The sequence below is a fragment of the Gekko japonicus genome, unplaced genomic scaffold, assembly GCF_001447785.1.
Source record: "Gekko japonicus isolate JY-2015 unplaced genomic scaffold, Gekko_japonicus_V1.1 scaffold169, whole genome shotgun sequence".
NCBI classification, from domain to species: domain Eukaryota; kingdom Metazoa; phylum Chordata; class Lepidosauria; order Squamata; family Gekkonidae; genus Gekko; species Gekko japonicus.
In genome coordinates this window covers 266226-287924 of record NW_015161951.1, presented here as the reverse complement: position 1 = coordinate 287924, position 21699 = coordinate 266226, and the positions used below count along the sequence as shown (strand labels likewise).

Below are 21699 nucleotides of genomic sequence, written 5' to 3'. Positions count from 1 at the left end.
ACCAAGTCCTTGATAGAATGCTAGTGACAGGGGTGGACTGGTCATTGAACTCATGGGGAAGGTTCCTGATGGGCTGGTGCCTTGCAGACCAACTGATGGGCAGGAGACAGCTGAGCCAAGAGACCCTTGCAGGTGCTGGCAGTGCTGAAGGGGCTTCTCAGCTCAGAACGGAGGCCTGGTCTGAGTGGCTCTTGGGGCATTTGGTTTGATTTGCTCTATGGTTGTTGTAATGTCCTGATCAATCCCTGACTGGGAAGCAAGTGTGTGTCTGTGTATAATGTAACATATACACATCATAATATTAGACCTAGAATCACCCAGAAGAGAGAATTTGGCATTTTAGTGTGGGTAGAAATTATGATGGCTGATTTGTTACAGATCATTTCAGATTACTAGCAATCCTAGTATGTGGCTGCTTTCAGGTCTATTTGGTGGTGGAGTTGTCAAGTTGCAGCCAATTTATGGCAACCCTATAGGGTTTTCAAGACATGTTCAGGGGTGGTTTGCCATTGCCTGCCTCTGTGTAGCAAGTTGCATCCCTGGAGTTCCTTGGTGGTTTCCCATCCAAATACTAACCAGAAGAAGAAGAAGAAGAAGAGATTGGATTTATACCCCGCCCTTCACCTGGAGTCTCAGAGTGGCTTAAAAACTCCTTTCCCTTCCCCTCCCCACAACAGACACCCTGTGAGGTAGGCGGGGCTGAGAGAACTCTGACACAAACTGCTCTTTTTCAAGGACAGCTGTGCCAGAGCTTGTGACTGACCCAAGGTCACATCAGCAGGGGCAAGTGGAGGAGTGGGGAATCAAACCCGGTTCTCCCAGATTAGAGTCCGCACACTTAACCACTGCGCCAAACTGGCTCTCAGGGCCAACCCTGCTTAGCTTCTGAGAACGGATGTGATCAGTTAAGGGCTGGGTCATCCAGGTCAGGATGGGGTCTGTTTACACCTTTGTGAATGTGTCTGTTGCATGTGTGGTAGAATCATACCCATCCTGGCCCTACCTCCAGGCCCAGCTCACTTCTGTGAAGGAACCAATATGTCACTTTGGTTGGCCGGGGGAGGGGGTTGAAGGGCTGGCTTGGCTGAGAGTTGTGTTATGTGACACGGAGAACCCTAGCCTGGAAGGCCCAGCCTAGCCTGATCTTGTCAGATTTTGGAAGCTGAGTAGGGTTGGCCCTGATCAGTCTTTGGATGTGCCAAAACAACTCTGAAAGTCTCTTGCCTTGAGAACCCCACAGGGTTGTCATAAATCAGCTGCAACTTGATAGCACTCTTCAGCACCAGAGGGAGAACAATACGTCTGTACACTGAGTCTACATCATCTTGTCAGTAATAATTCTGACAAGCCAGCAGGATGTCAGTTATTAATTTTGGCTGGAGTATTTTTGTGTACACTGAACCTGTGTGCTGTTGGGATCCCAGGCCATCTATGCATGCTCTGTGCACAGAGTCCTGTCGCACCTCCTTTCACAGTCTCTGTCAGTCAGGTCTGGGATGTCCCATGTCAGGATGGTGGGCAGGTGATCTCTTCATTGCAGCCGTGACTTTGGGTGTTCTTCTTTGCTTATACCAAAATGAATGAATGAATGAATTAATACCATTTACTTATGTGGGAGAATCAGACATGGTCCTTTTGACATGGCCTCATGATAGTTCATCAGCATAGCTGCATTCAGGGTTTTGTTTCTGTTAGGGCCAAGCTTTACATTATGTGGGAGGTCCAGGATCAGGACTCCTGAATTGGGGTGTGATACAGATATTCATTGCCTTCCTTGGTAAAATCCATGCAAATGATTTACAGTGAAGTCCTAAGCAAAGTTAGTCAATGGCCTTAGAAGGATGTAACATTGCTTAGGAATGTATTGTTAAGTATGGAACTTGGAATAAAAGAGACCAAAGGTAAAGGTAAAGGTTCCCTTGCTCGAAAGCCAGTCGAATCCGACTCTAGGGTTGCGGTGCTCATCTCCGTTTCAAAGCCGAAGAGCCAGCGCTGTCTGAAGACATTTCCGTGGTCATATGGCCGGCATGACTAAACACTAAGGTGCACAGAATGCTGTTACCTTCCCACTGGAGTGGTACCTATTTATCTACTTGCAATTTCTTGCTTTCGAACTGCTAGGTTGGCAGAAGCTGGAACTAGAGACGGGAGCTCACTCCGTCATGCGGCACCCGGGTCTTGAACTGCTGAACTACCGACCTTCCACAGCCTGCAGTTCAGCATCTTAACCGCTTGAGCCACCGCAGCTCCAAAAGAGACCAAACCTGAAGTTATAATGTTTTCATTAACATTAAAAAGCAGGGGGCGGGGGGTTGTGTGTGTGAGGCAATGATTTGGACTGAAGACTTGGGTCTGTGGGAGGTGTTTCCTTTATGCTGGATCCAACTTAACATTATTTGTAATATGACTGAAGGATGTATTATTGATAATTAACACTTATTACCATATTTTATTTCTCCGAACCCAGATTTGCTACCAAGCTCTTAGAGGATCTCATTTTCTTCATTGCTGATGTACCCAGTAATGTTCAGGAGGTTTTGGATGTAGTAGTCACTAAACCCAACCGGGAAAGGCAAAAGTTAATGAGAGAACAAAACATATTAGCTCAGGTATGTGTTTGACAATTAATAATGCTTTCTATGGAGCAGCTGTTTTGCACATAGAATGTCAATAGATATCAAAGAAAGAACCATCGGCTGGCAAAGGATCAGAAAGGAGTGTGGTAACATCCATTCTCTACCTTCCTTTGGTTTCGGTTGGGCTTCTGGCCTGGCTATGGGACAGTGACAGTTGTCTTGGCAATTTCCAATTGCAAATGGATAGGGGAAATTGTTCTCTGTGTTTGATAAAGTAGATCACACCATCTTTTAAAATCACTTACAGAGGAATTTTTTGAATAATGAGCATGGTTCTCTGTGGTTGTGGTCTGTTTTATATGCAGTTTCCCTTGGAGAGGGGGAGTCTGCTCCTTGGTAACTGCTGGGCATTGCAAACCCCCCCCCAATTTCCTCTTTGCTTTTCTGTATTTATATGAAACTGTTGAATAAGGGCTAGAACTTTAGAGCTGGTATCATCAATGTGTTGATGAATCCCAACTTTGTGTTTACTCCAGATGCTGTTATCTGTCCTGAACTAGTGTGTGTGAGCTGCGATCAAGTGGACAAGGCAGAACAGACTCAAACTGAATCCAGATCAGATGTTGTTGGTTGGGATGGTGGAGACTCTGGGAGGAATTACTCTACATGCTTGGAGTGTATGGGGGGGGGGAACTGTGGCTCGGGAGCTGTATGCGGCTCTTTCACACATACTCTGCTGCTCCTGGCAGGGCGGTTGGGGAAGCGAAGGGGAGGCTTGCCTCCCCAATCCATCTTTCCTCCCCCAGCCAGTGTTCCCCTCCCTGGGTAGGTTTGAGCAGAGAAAGAAAGCAACTTTAACTTTAAATGCATTCTCAAACCACCACCCCCCGCCAGCTTGAAGAAGGCATTTGTCTCTTTAAATCCCTTCGCCAAGCCAGCTGGTGGGGGGTGGGGCTTGGAAGATGCTTTCTTTCCACTTCTCCCTCCTATCTATTTGTTTTATTTCCACCTTTCTTTCTTTTTCTTTCTCCCTCCCTCCCTTCCCCTTGGATCCCTCCCCCTATATTTGCTTTCTTTGTTTCTCTCTTTCTTTCTACCTCTTCCATTCTTTCTTTCAATCTCTCTTTCTCTCTCAGGCAAATAAATATCATTAGCAAACAAATATCATCGTACAAATAAATGTCATTATCAATATCTATTTTAACCCCTTTTGTTTTTATGTTTGGCAGTCTCATTTCATGTTAATAAAAAGCAAATTTGCATATTTTTCAATAAAAACATATCTGTTCATGTCTTGCAGCTCTCAAACATCTGAAATTTATTCTAGGTGGCTCTTATGTTAAGCAAGCTGGGTCACTCCTGGTATATGGTGTAACAACACTGCTGTTCCCAGCAGTCACATTAGCTGTGTTAGCTTGTAGTACAGTGAGATCTATCTCAGACCATTAAAGTGCTTTTTTTAAAGCAGTGCTTGACTTAAACATTGCTTTCTGGAGAAAATTAGATGATTTCCTTCTTCATTGGTTTTTAGGAGATCTTGTAAGGTGGTGCCCTTTAAGCGAACTTTTAGTGAAGGGAGTAATTAGTATATGGTGGACTTTGTGGCGCCTTTTTGGTATATATTACATTGTCTGTTCTCATATTCCAGTGTTTATTGGTTTTACCTAGTATAATTTTTGTAAACAGCTTTGATGCCCTCATGAGGGAGAGAGAAGGTATTGGATAGAAATAATTAATTAATTAATGGAGTCACGTTGGCTCTGTCCAAGTGAAGAGTCAGTGTGGTGCAGTGGTTAAGAGTGGTGGACTCTAATCTGGAGAACCAGGTGTGTTCCCCCACTCCTCCACTTACAGCCAGCTGGGTGACCGGGGGCCAGTCACAGTTCCCTCAGAACTCTCTCAACCCCACCTACCTCACAAGTTGCCTGTTGTGGGGAGGGGAAAGGAAGGCAATTGTAAGTTGCCCTGAGACCCCTTAGGGTAAGGAAAAGCAGAGTATAAAAACCACTTCTTCTTCATCTCCTCCTCCTCCCTCTGAAAGGCAGTTTGGTGCCATGGACAGGCATGATTGTCCACATATGATTCAAAAGGTCGTTTCCCTTTTGGATTCTGCTGACCTAGCCACATTGATCCATTCCTGTATGACCTCCAGACTGAGCTAACATAAAATTCTGTACATGCAGTTATCCTTGAAGGAAACTTGGAAACTACTGCCAGTGAAAACTGTGACTCTGATTTTTGGTAGGCATTCGGTTCAGGATGCATCTTAGTACAATTTTGCAGCAGTTGCATTCTCTGACTATTTTTTTATGGACACAAATCAAGTTGCTTGTTTTACATTTCTTTGTGAATTTGACAGACCACCTCACTCTTATATAGACCTTAGGATCTAATGCTTCCAATTAGTGGTTCCCTCCTATGGCCTCTATAAGACTGGTGGCCTTTTTGGTGGTACCGCCCACCTTCTGGAGAAGCCTGTCAGAGAAGCCCTTGGAGCTCCTTCTTGTTTTTGTTTTATGTAGCCCTATGCCACTAGGCTTTTGGCACCCAAGACTCTTCCTTAATTTTATTATTTGTATGACTTTGACTCTTAATACTGTTGTTAATGAATTGGTTTGACTGGTGGCTTTGTTGGGCCATGCAGTTTCTTTAATAGGAGGTACATTTGTATTTCCAGACTGACTGTTGGGACAATATCTTCTCGTTTTGCTTTGATTGTTCTTAGTAATGTTTTATGTGGCACGATGCTTCATGTGAAGAAGCAAGCTAGAAATCTTATATCTAATACTGAACTTGGCCTCAGAGTGCAGATTAGAGAATCCATGCAATGAGACCGGGTGCAGAACAGGAATATATTTAACAAATTTGGAGGATAACTCAGATTTCCCAAAAGGAAACAAACAAAAAAATTGTAAGGCAAGCATGGAGTGGGGTGGTGGGGGGAGAAAGTTTTGGCATCAGGAGGGGTGAGAGGAAGGAAAAAGCAGTTTTGGGAGAAGTGGAGGTAGGCAGGTGGAGAAGAAGTGGGGTGGCCAATATGGAGATGAGATTTTTACCTTCCATAGAAGTCCTTGTAGGGTCCCCTTTTGTTTTTATGTAAACAAGATAATATAAAATCCGTGGAAATATTTTAAGTGTGGTGCTGGCTAAAGAGAGATTTATTTATTTTTTGCGAACAAGATATTGTGGACTTTATGACCACAAGCATTTTTCCTGTCTGCTCCTTCCTTTACGACAGAATGATAGTAGAGCAATTTCTGGAATAGCATTAGTTTGAATGTAATAAAAATAATTTCCAATAAAACTTCCTTCCAGGCACTAAGATGACGTGTCTGTTTTTTGGTTTATTTATTCAACTGTTATCCTGCTCCTTTCCCTGCCAGGCGGGGCTCAGGGCAGCTGAGGCAGGGGGAGCTGGGCAGGGCTCAGGGCGGTTGTAAAAGCATCTCCTGCTAGCGCTATGCTGTTACTGATACCTGCATTTCATTGGTCGTGCAAACACTTCTTCAGGACGAATATATACTAACAGTGCTACAAATATTGCCATGATGCTAATCTCTGGGAACACCCTCCTCCTGTATGCATGTGTAATACTTTTTGCGTACAGATCATAGCAGAATAATCCAGAAGACTGAAATTTGCCCTATCCATATGCAAAATAGAAGTCCTTTTATGGCTTATTGATGAGAAAAAAGAATGAAAACTACATTTAATGTTCCATGTTGTTTTATTTGTTGAATTATTCAGCCTTATGTATGCAGTGGTGGTGCATTTATTTCTGTTGGCTTGAGTTGCTGCTTTTAATATTGTGTTTACAGGGCTTCATTAAAAGACTCCAGGCTTGCTGTCACCTTCAGTTGTACCCTTTTTTGTTTGTTTGTTTTTGAACAGATATTTGGAATCCTCAAAGCTCCATTTAAAGATAAAGCAGGAGAGGGAGCCATGTTGAGACTGGAAGATCTGGGCGATCAAAGATATGCACCATACAAATACATACTGAGGCTTTGCTATAGACTGCTCCGGCATTCCCAGCAGGACTACCGGAAAAATCAGGTTGGAGTTGGTGCTTTTCCATGTGCCTGCATAACTGAATACAGCAGTCAGTTCAAGAAATGCTTGGTCATGCTTGGAGTTGCGTACAATGTAGAGGGATACAAGAGCTACAGTTTTACTTTCAATTTTTTGGCTTTCAGCTGTATTGAACTATGGTGACCAGTGTTCCCTCTAAGCTGTGGAGTCTTGTGAGCAAAAATTCTACTTTGTGAGCTACTGGCATTAAAGTTGTCAGCAAGCGATTTGGCTACTGAATAAATTAGTTTGCTCTGGAGCCCTCTTTCCTGAGCTAAGACAACAATGCGTGAGCTGGAAGCTTAAAAACTGTGAGCTAGCTCACACCAACTCAGCTTAGAGGGAACATGGATGGTGACTATAATAATGCTAGGTGTCTGATTCTTAAGGCTTGCTGGCATTTTTGCGGCATGATGTGCCTCATCTGAAATAAACACCGGAGCAGGGTGGTCCTAAGACCGGCCTGTGACTCTGGGTTACTTGTTGAGGCCTTCCTTGCTAAACTGATATCATAGAATCATAGAGTTGGAAGGCATAGATGGTTATGTCTCCTGCTGATTTGCTGCTGTTTCTTTTATATTACTTTTATTGCTTTATATATATGATGTTAGTTTCTATTGGGGGCTCCATGGACCCATCCTTGGAATGATACAAATCTTTAAACAAACAAACACAAACCAGGGCGAAAGCAGGGAACAGGGAAGTGATCTGACCTGAGACCAGTTCCTCTGTTCTTAAAGTGGGGCCCTGTTCCTGTCCTTTTCTGTCTGTCATATCCTACCTTTTCCCAGTAGGCAGTGACAAATTCAGTATACTGAAGCATATCTGTCTTGGTGAGTGGTATTGGAAAGGTCCATAGTTATTATGGAATAGTCATCTGCCTTTGGTGGGTGGCCCTCGGGTATTGGGCTGGTAGGGATGGGGACCTAAAGATTTGTTGGTTTGGTGCTACATAAGTAATTCTTGGGCTTGCATGCTCCTCCTGCTCCTCCCACCCTACCTATAAGAGGTGAGGTTTTTTTTTTAACTTCATAGCAAACCATGTGCCTGTCCTGCAAACCAGGGTTAACAGCTGGGAACACACCATGATTTGCAATCCTTTGCAAACACAAACCATAACATATCAATTTGGATGTGATGGCAAACTGGGGTCTGCCATGAAAGAGGAAGTAACCGATTTGATCATGGTGAACAAAGGAGAAAGAGAAGGGGAGAATCAAGCCCCCCCCCCGCTTATTTTCATGTAAGCACAATGCCATAGTTTGGTATTCAGTATTTATATATTTAATCCATTTGTACTTCGCCTTCAATGCGGACCCACGGTGGTGTACATGGTTCTCCTCTCCTCCATTTTGTCCTCACAACAACTCTGTGAGGTAGGTTGAGAGAACGTGACTGGCAAAAGATCACTCAGTGAACTTCCATGGCATGAGTGGGGATTCAAACCCAGGTCTCCAACGCTCTTAACCACGACACCACACTGGCTCATGAGTTCAAGTGTAGTCTAGAACTAAGAGTTCCATTGATCTCCAATACAGACTTTTTTTGGATAGGGGAACAGCACTTTTTATTCTCATCCTGTAGAATTCCAGCAACTGCACTGGCTCCCAGTTGCCTTCTGATCAATTCAAGATTATTGCCTTTGACTTTTGAAGTCCTTTGTGGCTAGGTCAAAATATCTCCAAGATCACATTCTTTCTAGTCTTCTGCAAAGTCATGGATGTTAAATCAGGTGAGGGTGAATTGTTGACTTCATCATCCATGTGCCGAATTTGAACACTCAGTGCTTAAAGACAGGTGGGGTTTATGGCTGCTTTCACAGTTGAGGCTTTCCATCAAAGGCCTGGGTGAGCTATAAAAGGTTGTCCTTTGTACTGGCATTTGGTGTCCAGGATTAAACAGGGATGTGGAATAACTTTATTGGCTACTTTGTTTCCTCTAATGTGAGTGTTTTATTTTTAAAATAGGGGCAGGGCAGGGGCAGAATAGTGCTTGAACTGAAATCGATAAAGAAACCTGGGGTGATGCAATTCATCCTAAAAATAAACTGGAAGAACCATATTGTTCTTGTTGCAACTTCAAAAGGGGCGGGGGGGGGAGTACTCCTCCAGCTTTGAAGTGATTTGACAGACCACCCTGGGATTTTCTTCCAGGAATACATTGCGAAGAACTTCTGTATCATGCAGTCCCAGATTGGCTATGATATCTTGGCAGAAGACACGATCACAGCTTTGTTGCACAACAACAGGAAGCTACTAGAGAAACACATCACAGCTAAAGAAATAGAGACATTTGTGAATTTACTCAGGAGGAACAGAGAGCCAAGGTTTGAAGCAACATTCGATTCTACCTCCTTTCTAAACACTGCTTTCTTTATTTTGATAGCAACTTCAAACATGTCTTTGTGTGTGTGTGTAAGAAATCTATTGGATTACCTAAAGCAACCCGTATTCATATTTTGGTAGCAGGCTACTGTTGTTGATCATTGTGTCAAGGTTTGCCAAATCTAAATCACGTACCGGCAGGGGAGCGTCCTCTCGCTCCGAGAGCTGGCTGGGGATGCGCGTGCCACGCGCATGTCGCCGGAGCATCACCGGAAGTGACGCACGACGTAGCACGTTGGGGGCATGGCCGAGATCGTCGGGGGGGAAACCATATAGTTCCCCCCCCGACGATCTGGGCCATGCCCCCAACGTGCCCTACGTCGTGCGTCACCTCCGGTGATGCAGCTTCGGGGGGCGGGGTCCCCCCGGGGCCGATTCCGTCGCATTGGAAATCGGCTCTCCAAAGCGGGGGATTCCCCGCCCCCCGGGCCCATTTGGCAACCCTAATTGTGTCAGTTGTTTTTCATAAATCCCAACTGTGATTTTTGTGGATGATTTTTTTGTTAATTTCCCCCTTCCGTACAAGGTTCTTGGACTATCTATCTGACTTGTGTGTTTCCAACGCAACAGCCATCCCAGTAACTCAGGAGCTGATTTGTAAATATATGCTGAACCCAGGAAATGCTGACATTCTCATTCGGACCAAGTAAGCTAACTGGGATCTTCCTTTTACATGTACTTTGTCTTTCACTGTTTACGTAGTTCATGACTAGCTGTTGTGTGGATTGTTTGTTTTAAGGTTGGTTTCAATGCAAGTGGATGGTCCCATGGAATGTTCTGCCCTTTCTGATGATATTGACGAGGAAGAGGTTTGGCTGTACTGGATCGATAGCAATAAGGAACCACATGGCAAAGCTATCCGACATCTTGCTCAAGAAGCGAAAGAGGGCAACAAGAGTGATTTAGAAGTCCTTACTTATTACAGGTAATGTAATATCCATATGAGGAACACAGTGGTGGCCTATGGAACATGAGTTAACTCTAGGTTTCCCTGTTAATGCTGAGTTCTCTCCATTCTCTCTGGATCCATTAGCAGGCCTGGACTGAAACACAGAATTTCAGCAAACGTTCAAACTTCCCAGATAAATCTTACTGGAGTTATGACAGACATGTGCAAGTTATGATCCACCAACAGGATTGGTGGCACACTAGTACTTCAATAAGCTTCTTTTTTAATTGCTTGCCAGGCCCTGCAGAAACATTCTCAAGCACCTGGGGCAGGCCACAATAGACAGTTAATGTAGGCCTGAGTTAGGAATTAAATCAGTGCCTAGGGGGAAATTGCTTCTTTGAGGAAAATGTACCCACACCCATCTTCAGTAATGTTAAGTTGGAAATTGGGGGAAACCTGTAAAAACAGTGTCTAAACAAAGCTGTAATCAATTAATGCTGCTACCAGAGGTGCTGTGATACTGTTTTTATGCTGATGCTTGTTTATGCTTATGAGCTTTTATGATGTTGTATTGTGTTTTAGGGCTCTTTTTGTAGTAGGAACTCCTCTGCATATTAGGAGACACACCCCTAATGTAGCCAATCCTCCAAGAGATTACAGAGCTCTTCTTACAAGGGCTACTGTAAGCTCTTGGAGGATTGGCTAAATTAGGGGTGTGTCGCCTAATATGCAAAGGAGTTCCTGCTACAAAAAGAGCCCATTTTAACTTTTAATGTAAGCTGCCCTGAGCCTGCCTCGGCAGGGAGGGCGGGATACAAATCAAAATAAATAAAAAAATAAATTGATGTGATGGAAGTGGTGTTGACTTCTGGGCCTGGTGAATTATCTGGGCATGCCTGAAACTACAGTAGTTCTCTAGACTAATCCCTGATCGATCTCACAGAAGGGAGATGAGTGGAAGTTTGCCGTGCAAAGTGGTGTAGTGATTAGAGTATTGGCCTAGGATCTGGAAAACCTGGGTTCTGGAAGACTCTGCTGTGGAAGTTCTCCTGGTGACTTTGGTCCCGTCATACCTCTCAGTCTAACCTACCTCACAGGATTATTGTGAGGATAAAATGGAGAAGGGGAGAATGTTGTAAGCTGCTTTGGGGCCCTGTTGTGGAGACAAGTGGGTATAAACAAAGTAAAGAAAATTTAAAATTCTTGCTCTCCCTCCCCGAGAGGTCCAGGCCTTGTAAAAAACCTCAGTAGTGCTGCTGCCATCTGGTTTTTCAGCTGATAGAGTGCATTACCGTAATCTTGCTACACATGGAACAGATGGACCCAAAAGTTATGACTTCTGTCCTGCGGGTATGAGCCACCTGGGAAGGGGTGCCCTGGAGCTACAGACGAGACAGAGTGAGCTGAAATTATTTCACAGTGCTGTAAAGCCAATGCTGCAGTAGAATTATTGAAGCTGTGGACCCAAATCAGTCATAGATTGGAGTTCACAGACAGCCCCACATAAGCTGTAATGTATTTGCTAGTTAAAATATGCCCTTTTATGGCAGAAAATCTGTAGCTGCTTCCGAAGTCCATAGCTGTGTAGAAAAGAAATCTCAAAAGGTTTAATTTTGCAAGATCAGGTGAGATCCCCCATTCAAATAAATGTAGGATCTCTTGGTTCATTTCAGGCATACATTTCTTCCCACTGTGACAGGAGCTGACTGGGGCAGGGGGAGCATATGACCCCGAGGCCCCCCACTTGAGTCTGGCAAACTCTTGCTAGCCCTGAGTGCTGTGTTCCATCTCACATGTCTAATTCTGAGAGGGGAAGGTGTTTCCCTCATTCTTTTCTTCCGCCTGACCCTGCTCCTTTCAGCTTGAGGAGCAATTGCTGGTGTGTCCTTCATGAGTGATTTTCTCTCTACCTTGTAATGGGCCTGTCCTGACACCAGCTTCTTTGGAGGCTCCATTCCTTTGCAACTTCTATGGAATCTGAGCAATTCTTGCAGGAAGCTGCCCCCACACCTCAGCTGGGACTCTCCCTCATTTCCCTACCCCTGGCTCAAGGCTGTCCCCCGGCTCTGGGATCCCTCCAGCCTCCAACTGCCCTCCACTGACCTGTTCATGGGTACAGTGTGAAGAAAAAATAACCTCTGATCAAGGCCTGTGTTGTTGCTTCTACCTGCAGAGATTGATCCGTTAATTTAATTGGGCTGTGCCCCATTGTATGAAAGTGTCAACTGACTGGGCTTTGAGTCTATGTCACTTTTATCCCTTTCATTTGGAGGGATATTTCACAGAAGTGTAAAAGTGTACTGCATGACTAGGTTACTAAATTTGCTTTTAGAACAAAGAATTTTGAAGTTGCTTGGGGTTTAGCGGATGAATTGCTGTGCTTGTGTATTTGTAGGCCTCTTATACGTAAGTGATGATAGGTCAACAGACATGCATAGTCAGATTGCGGGCAAGTCCTCTGGGAAGCCACTGTGGAGTGGAAATGACATAGTTTCTTTCTTCTCTTAAGGTATCAATTGAACCTCTTTGCAAGGATGTGTTTGGACCGCCAGTATTTGGCAATCAACCAGATTTCCATCCAGCTCTCAGTAGATCTGATCCTACGCTGCATGTCAGATGAGAGCCTGCCTTATGACCTGCGAGCATCTTTCTGCCGCCTCATGTTGCATATGCATGTGGATAGAGATCCTCAGGAGACAGTTGTGCCTGTGAAATATGCCCGGCTGTGGACGGAAATCCCTACTAAGATAACCATCCACGAGTAAGTTCCCTTTTGAAACTAGCAGAGCAGGTTGATTGGTGGTGCTCTCAGACAGACAAAATAAAGGGCTCACATAAACACATGGAGGATAGATCTATCAATGCCTGTTAGCCATGATAAGCACAGTGATGTGCTTGTTGTGCAGAGGCAGGAGGCCTCTGAATACTATCTACAGAGGATGACCAACCAGAGAAGATCGTCATGTTCACATATTGCTTGTCAGTAGATTTGTAGAATACACCATTCCCACCTTTTCTAAGGAGAAAATAAACGGGCTGCACCAGTCACGAAGAGATAAAAATAAAGCGAAGCCCAATGGTGTAAAATGAAGTAAAAACATATTTTATTACCAAGTTAAAATCCCCCAAATTTCCTACGCGTTTTGCCAAGAAACTTCTTCAGAGAAATCTGTTACTGTTGTAGTAATTCTTCAAAAAGACTACAAGATCACCATTGGCCCTGGACTTATTTTTTTTAATCTCCATCTGTGTTAGAACAAATTGCATACTTTCTTTGTTAATTCATTCTTTAATTCTTCCCATTTTATGCAAGCACTAAATCACTAATAGTAGAGATAAAGCAAGGAAATAAATTGAAAAGCAATGTAGCAAAATTATAATCCATCAAAATCACAAATAGCAGCCATTCATGGGGAGGTGTAGAACTTATGCTTATGATGGAAATTACTTTCTTGGAAGTCTGACAAACCAATGGGGGACATCTGCAGTCTTAATGGTAACCAACAGGCTTGGAAAAAAGAGTCCTGTTTCTTTAATAGAGGCATAATTTGTGGAGTGAGTGAACAGGAGGAGCAAACGAAGTTTTGTGTGGGAGTAAAGCAGGTGGTAATACCGCTGGTGTGGTTTTGGTTGTGTGGAGGTAAGCAGGTGGTAAAACTAAGGTTATGCTTAGTTTGTTCGATTTGCCTGTTTGATTCTGGTGCAGTTTGTGCTTGGTTGCTTGGTTCTGGTGTTAGGTTCTGCCTTGAATGAGTTGAGACTTGTTTTGTCTAGTGTGTGTTTTTTCTCTTCTTTCTGCTGATTAAGGTAGTCAGCTGATTAAAGTTGAGACTCCTGATTTGAATTGATTGGGGGTGGGGTCTGCAGTTACACAGCTGTGTTAATAGCCAGCTGTGCTATGATAAGGGGCAGGTGAGGGAGTTGCTGCTGGAGTGGTTTATTATTCGCCTTTCCTTAACTGATGAGGAGAAGTAACTGAGGTCACTGTGTGGGAGGATAGTGTTTGAGGGTGTGTGGGTGTGTATAGCCTGTTGGAGAGTGGTGCTTGTTTGAGGGAGTGTGGTTTCTGTTTCTCTCTTTTGCCTGGGTGTAACTGATTGTGGATTTTAGCTCTTTTGCCTGGGGCTGACTGCTGGCCCCACCCTCTGTTGGGTGAGCCTTTAATTGTATTAAGGCTTCTCCTTGCCAGAGGTGTGAGCTGAAGGGTGAGAGCTCAAGGGCTCTTGCCCTGTAACTCTTAGCCTGGGGTCCCTGTAGAAAGCTGAGTAGTTCTCACATTCTATATTTGTTAAGTTTGTTTTTGCTTCTGCAAACTTTTCACAAGTTGTTTTGAGAGGCAGTTTGGCAGGGAAGTTATCAAGGAAATGCTAGTTAAACTGAGCTAATTTTGAAATGGATTGCAGCAGCATGGCTGGTGAGGGAGCTGAGGCAGTGACGTGCAAAGTCTGTGGCATGTTCATTTTCTTACCTGAGGGTAACAACAATTACACTTGCAGCAAGTGTAGGTAGTCCTACTGGAGGAGAAGATACAGGGACTTGAGGCACACTTGTCCACACTCCAGTTTATAAGGGAAGATGAAGATTTCATGGACAGAATGCATGAAGCACTCCTGAGAGGGCAACAGGAAGGGGAGGGAAGGTATCTTAGCAAATGGAGCTGCACCCAACAAAGGAGGAGGGCACATGGAAGAATGTAACCAACAGGAGCAGGAAAATCAGGAGACATTCTGAGCCTCTGTTACTGAGCAGTCAGTTCCTGGATCTCCCCACAGATATTGATTCTGAACCACTTAAATGAGGGCTCCTCTCCCAGCCACCAAGAAGCTTGAAGGAAATTTCTCAGACCCCCATGTCTGACTCCTGCAACAATCAGAACCAACAACTTGCTTCTTCAGAAGGAAAGTTTATTGATCAGTATTGGCAGAACATCTCTACTTCAGGAACTGTGATGACATAAAGCGTGGGGTGAAGTGATACACAGTGTTCAAAGGGGTCACTGGGTGGCTAAGAACCAATGAGGGGAGAACAGGGCCCTGCCAGAATGTAACGGTCCCACTTTCCCAGAGAAGGTAGTACGGTGAAGCATTGAAGGCCAAGCACATAAAACATACAGATAAAAGAGCGAGCATCACTGAGGCAATCAAGAAACTGAAAGTACATTCCAAGGAGTGAACGATCCCCCCCCCAGCCTCCACGGCAGCGAGCTGACACCCCATGGATGACAGGACTCGAGCTTCTGCTCCCCAATATAGGAGAAGGCATGTGTTGGTAATTGGGAATTCCCTACTGAGAGGGGTAGAGGCTAAAATGTGCCGACTGGACTGTTAATCTTGAGAGGTATGCTGTTTCCCGGGTGCACGCATCCAGGATGTGATGGAAAGGGTAGGAAGACTCATCAAGCCCATGGATTATTATTCCTTCTTGCTCATCCATGTGGGAACAAATGATACTGCCCAGCACAGGCCAGAATGTATTAAAAGAGACTATGTGGCTCTGGGTAAAAAGGTGAAGGAATTGGAAGCACAGGTTGTGTTTTCATGAGTTCTTCCTGTCAAAGGCCATGGCTTAGGAAGGGGAAGAAGAATACTGTGACTGGCTATGTAGATTGTGCCAACAGGAAAGATTTGGTTTTTTGGACCATGGCCTACACTTTCGAGATGAAGCTCTTCTATTGGGAGGTGGTTAGCATCTCATGAGGATAGGGAAAAATGTGTTTGGAAACAGCCTTACAAACCTAATAAGGAGAGCTTTAAACTAAACCCTATGGGGGAGCGAGACAACTCTGAAGTTTTTTGGAGAGTGGCACGTATGCTAGGTAATATTAACTCACAGGTAAGTAGAGAAACAAAAACCTCAGGGTGCATAAAACATGGATTCCAATGTCTCTACTCTAATATGCAGAGTATGGGAAACAAGCAGAAGGAACTTGAAGTCCTAATACAGGAAGGGGACTGTGACCGAATAGGCATTACTGAAACTTGGTGGGATGACACAATTGGAATATTAGGATTTATGGGTGCAACTTATTTAAAAGGGACAGACAAACAACGAAGAGTGGAGGAGTTGCATTATATGTAAAGCAGGTATATACTTGTGAGGAGATGCGTGAATCTGAGCATGGAAGTCCAGTTAAGAGTTTCTGGGTAAAAATAAAAGGAGTAAGAACTAATAGTGATATTATGGTGGGGGTCTGCTATAGACCATCAAACCAGGCAGAGGACTTGGATGAGACACTCCTAGAACAGAATACAAAGTTCTCAAAGACATGGGACATGGTGGTCATGGGAGATTTCAATTATCCGGATATCTGTTGGAAGTCCCAATTCTGCTAAAAATGAAAGGTCTAATAAATCCCTGACTTGTTTTGCTGATAACTTCATTTTCCAGGAAGTGGAGAGGGAAACAAGGGGATTTTCTATCTTGGACTTGATTCTCACCAACAGGAAAGAACTGGTTGACGAGGTGAAAGTAGTGGGCACCCTGGGTAGTAGTGACCATGTACTTTACCATCTAGGAGAAGGTAAAAGCTGTATGTATTCAGACATATAGGTTGGACTTCAGCAAAGCAAATTTTGACAAACTTAAAGTTATGCTGGGTAGAATCCCATGGTCAGAAATACTTAAGGAGAAGAGAGTTCAAGAGGGATGGGAGTTTCTTAAAAGTGAAATATTGAAGGTACAATCACAAATGATTCCTATGAGAAGGAAAAATGGGAGGAACCTAAAGAAGCCAAGGTGGCCCCATAAACAGTTTTCTAAAGCAGAGGTATCAAACTAATTTGCTACGAGCACCAGATCTGACATAAATGTCACTTTGTTGGGCTTAACAATGTGTACCATCAAATGTAATGCCAGGTACCAGAGATAGAAATTGTATAAAGGACAGCAGCTGTTAAGCTCCGAGTTGACATATCCTCACTGCAAGGCCCCATGGGCTGGGAAGGGGTGCAGAGGAAAACCCACATATAGGTGGACTGAAGAGGCACCAGTGCAGCCCTGGGCAGATGGCTCCCACGATGCTTGACTGCTACAGATGAGGTTGTTCTGCTGCGCTGAAGCCACAATGGAGTGGCTCTGCCTACTCGTCCAGCACTCCCTGCCTTGCACCAGTTGCTTGTGGGCCGCATAAGAGCCCTGGACCGGCCAGTTCCGCCCCCCGGGCCTTACGTTTGACACCCCTGTTCTAAAGATTTGAGAAATAAAAAATACTAGTTTAGAAAGTAGAAAAAGGGCCTTATAACCAAGGATGAATATGAACAAATAACCGGTGCTTGTAGAGAGAAAGTTAGGAAAGCTAAAGCTCAGTCTGAGCTTAAGCTAGCAAGAGATGCTGAAAACAACAAAAAAGGGTTCTTTTTTATGTTCAAAGGAAGGACATGGGAGGCCCATTGTGGGGACAGGAAAGTGAAATTGTAACAGGTGATGAAGAGAGGGCAGAACTGCTCAATTCCTTCTTTTCCTCAGTCTTTTCTTGCAAGGGAAGCGGTGCTCAACATGGCAAAAACAGAACACTTGATGAGAGAAGGGAGTTGAAGCCTAGGATCATCATAGCGGTAGTACATACACACCTTGTTTCGTTAAATGAAACTAAGTCCTTGGGGCCAGTTGAACTGCATCCAAGAGTAGTAAAAGAACTTGTGGATGTAATTTCTGAGCCTCTATCCATTATTTTTGAGAATTCTTGAAGAACAGGTGAGGAGCCAGAAGATTGGAGGCAGGCAAATGTTGTCCCCATCTTCTAGAAGGGGAAAAAGGAGAATCTGGGTAACTACTGACCTTTCAGCTTGACATCTATACCTGGGAAAGTTTTAGAACAAATCATCAAGCAGTCAGTCCTTGAGCATTTAGAAAGAACAAGTCATGTCAGAGTCACCTCTTTTTTTTTTTTGAGAAAGTTACTACCTTGCTGGATCAGGGGACTGCTGTAGACATGGTTTATCTTGATTTCAGTAAGGCTTTTGATAAGGTTCCACATAATATTCTTGTTGACAAATTGGTAAAATGTGGTTTGGATCCTCTGTAAGTGGTTGATGGATAGCATCCAAAGAGTTCTTGTGAATGATTTCTCATCCTCTTGGAGAGGAATGACCAGTTGAGTGCCTCAAGGATCTGTCCTGGACCTGTTTTGTTCAACATCTTTAGAAATTATTTGGATGAAGGGATAGAGGGAATGCTTATTAAATTTGCAGGTGACACTAAATTGGGAGGGGTAACAAATATGGTAGAAGATAGAGTTAGGATACAGGATGACCTTGACAGGCTGGAAAACTGAGCTAAAACAAATAAAATGAATTTCAGTGAGGATAAATGTAAAGTTCTGTATTTTGGTAGGAAAAATCAAATGCATCATTATAGGATGGGGAGACTTGTCTTGGCAGTAGTATGTGTGAAAAGGATCTAGGGACTGGGGTGGATTGACCATTAAGCAGACTAAGCACATGCTTAGGGCACCAGGGCCAAAGGGGGCACCACAAAGTTGGGAAAAGTGTGAAAAGAAAAAAAAAGTATGAAGATTTGTAAAAAATTTTTGATAAAACTAGTGCAAATTGATCATGGTGCACCCTAGGGTTATCTTCTATTTTTTGTTGGCGAGGTGCAGTGTCATAGGCTATGTTTAAAAGTAAAATGCATGTGTTTAAAAGTAAAATGATGGAGCCAAATTCAGTTGTCATGACAGTCATTTCAATGATCCTCTCTGCCCCTTTTTAATTTCAGCCCCATGTAAACATCAAAAATGAAGCGTGTTCAGTTGAGTGGTGTGCAAAAGAGAAAACGTGCAAAAGAGAATGAGCAAAAGAATCTGTCTGTTGTAGCCATGACTGGAAAGCTGACAGATTTCTTCTTACAAACTGCAGAGAAAGACGATCCAGATCAAAACCAGTGTCAGTCTTCAGAGACAGGAAGTGAATCAAATCTATCTCCTTCATCAGAAACAGGCAGTGTTGGTGCAAGGCCAGATTTTCATGATGACGTTGCACATGATGAAGTGCCACAACCTGGTTTTGTTTGTAAACTATTTGTGCCCAAAGGGTCAACGCATTTTGCTAGAAATGAGGGATTCAGTGACTGGCGAAACAATACTGTAATTGACAACCATGAAAAAACTACAACTCACCGAGATGCCATGTTGACATATTTAACTCGTAAACAAGGCTTAGGCTTGACACAGCCACTGGAAAAACAAATTGAAGAGGAGTACAATTACTGGGAGAATGTACTTCAGCGTATTGTAGCAGTCATTTGCACACTGGCTGAACGAGGATTGGCATTCCGAGGAAAAGTGGAAAAATTCGGGTCTCTCAATAATGGGAATTATTTCGGGCTACTTGAATTGATAAGTCGGTTTGACCCATTCTTGGCTGCTCACATATCACGGTATGGCAATGCTGGAAAAGGCAATCATTCGTACCTGTCCAAAACAATATGTAAAGAACTTATTGAGTTAATGGGAAAGAAAGTGCACTCTATCATCATTGACGAAATTAATGTTTCTGGGTACTTCAGTCTGTCTGTGGACTCAACGCCTGTTGTTTTGCATGTTGACCAACTGAGCATAGTGCTCAGATACTTGCAAGATGGACAGCCAGTTGAACGATTTATCACATTTTTGGAATTACAAAACCACACTGGTGAAGCCATGGCACAGCAGGTGTTGAAGTACTTATGTGATGATTGTAAATTGGATTTTGCTAAATGCAGAGGGCAGTCATATGACAATGCTGCCAACATGTCTGGACGTTACAATGGCATGCAGCAAAAACTTTTGGATGCAGATCAGTTTGCCATTTATGTACCCTGTGTAGCTCATTCACTAAATTTAGTTGGATTAAGTGCTGTGGATTACTGTCAAATTGTAGTAGATTTCTTTTCCACTGTACAACTGCTCTACACATTCTTTTCAGCCTCAACTGCTCAGTGGAGAATTCTCAAAGATTGCATTGGAAATGAAAACGTGTTGAAATCACTTTCAGACACCAGATGGGAAGCACATGCTGTGGCAACTGCAGCAATGATCAACTCTTTCTTCAAGATTCTGGAAGCTTTGGAAGATTTATCAGACAGCAATTATCAACTCTTTCTTCAAGATTCTGGAAGCTTTGGAAGATTTAACAGATGACCAGTTACAAAAAGGTGACACTAGAAGGGAGGCAAAGAATATTGCAAACAAGATGCAAGAACTGGAATTTGTGTTCATGCTGAATTTTTGGAATGAACCTTTAGAAAAGTTTCATAGAACAAGTCAACTTCTTCAAAGTGAAAATGTGATCTTGCAAACATGTGCAGATTTGTATTCATCATTGGCAGACCAGTTGCACACATCAAGAGATGAGTTTGAGAGATTTGAATCACTTGCAAAGGACATGCTCCCTGATGTAGAATACAAAGCAACTCAAATGCGTAAGCGTATAAGAAAGAGAATGCCCAACAATGGAACTGCACCAGAGGTCATTCTCAGTGCCAGAGACAAATTCCATATCTCCACTTTTTATGTAATTTTTGAAAAGTTAGAAATGGAAATGAGGAGGAAACGAAAGATGTACACTGAAATAGCAGATTCTCTTGTCTGACAGATGTTCCTAATGCCACCCAACAAGGTGCTAATTCCCAATTATCAGAAAGTGAAAGGTACTCAAAGACTTGTCAGACACTCATTGATGCTTATCCAGATGACATGAACAACACTTTGTCTACAGAGCTTCAGCAGTTCCATTCATATGTTCTTCATAAGTTTAAAACAACCAAGAAAACATCTTTCACTCACATGGAACTTTACAACACAATTACAGAAGACAAACTAGAGAGTGCCTTTCCAAATGTAGAAATTGCCTTAAGAATATTTTTAACATTAATGGTCACCAACTGCACAACAGAGAGGTCTTTCTCACAACTGAAACATGTAAAAAACCCCAAATACAGTTATCCTTCAAGAAAGACTGAACTCACTGTGTATATTAACAATTGAAGCAGACATTCTGAGAGGTATTAATTTCGAGGATGTTATCAGGAATTTTGCGAAAATGAAATGTAGAAAAATGCCTTTCAAGTCATGAATATTGGAACTTTGATACATTTAACTTGTGAAATATTACAATAGATGTTGTATTGCATTTTTGTAGAACTTTATGTAGCCCAAGCTTGGCTTAGTTTGTACAGTATATTGTGTTACCATATGAATAAATTTTTGTATTGCTGCAACCTGCATTGTATATCTGGTCAGACAGGTCAACAACTAAAATGGACTGGGTCAGTGTAGAAAGGATGGGAGCACCAAGATTGGTTAATGCTTAGAGCACCAGTGAGCCTTAATCCGCCCCTGTTTAGGGGTCTTAGTAGACCACACCCTGAACATTAGTCAGCAGTGTGATGTGGTAGCTAAAAAGGCAAATGCAATTTTGGGCCCCATCAATAGAAGTACAGTGTCCAGATCTCGCAAAGTGATGGTATCACTTTGTTCTGGTTAGACCTCCCTTCTGGTCAGATCTCACTTCCTTCTGACTTCACTTCCTTCTGATAGACCTCACTTCTGGTTAGACCTCACCCCATCCTTCTCAAACTATGGTGCCCAAAAACTGAACACCATACTCCAAGAAGGATATTAACAAGTGGAACATGTCCAGAGGAGGGCAATGAAGATGGTGAGGGGTTTGGAGACCAAGTCCTATGAGGAAAGGTTGAAGGAGCTTGGTATGTTTGGCCGGGAGAAGAGATGACTGAGAGGTGATAAGATAGCCATGTTCAAGTATTTGAAGGGCTGTAATTTAGAGGATGGAGCAGAGTT

The 21699-nt window shown here is 43.3% G+C and overlaps 1 protein-coding gene across 1 annotated transcript in view; it reads left to right on the top strand.

Moving 5' to 3' along the window:
• The window catches only part of ITPR2 (inositol 1,4,5-trisphosphate receptor, type 2), a 326434-nt gene that overhangs the window by 102434 nt on the left and 202301 nt on the right, over window positions 1–21699 (top strand). The window contains exons 14-19 of the mRNA XM_015429433.1: window positions 2468–2609; window positions 6468–6629; window positions 8798–8970; window positions 9555–9674; window positions 9768–9953; window positions 12430–12681. Coding sequence (XP_015284919.1) covers window positions 2468–2609; window positions 6468–6629; window positions 8798–8970; window positions 9555–9674; window positions 9768–9953; window positions 12430–12681 — 1035 coding nt within the window. The remainder of the gene's footprint in view (window positions 1–2467; window positions 2610–6467; window positions 6630–8797; window positions 8971–9554; window positions 9675–9767; window positions 9954–12429; window positions 12682–21699) is intronic.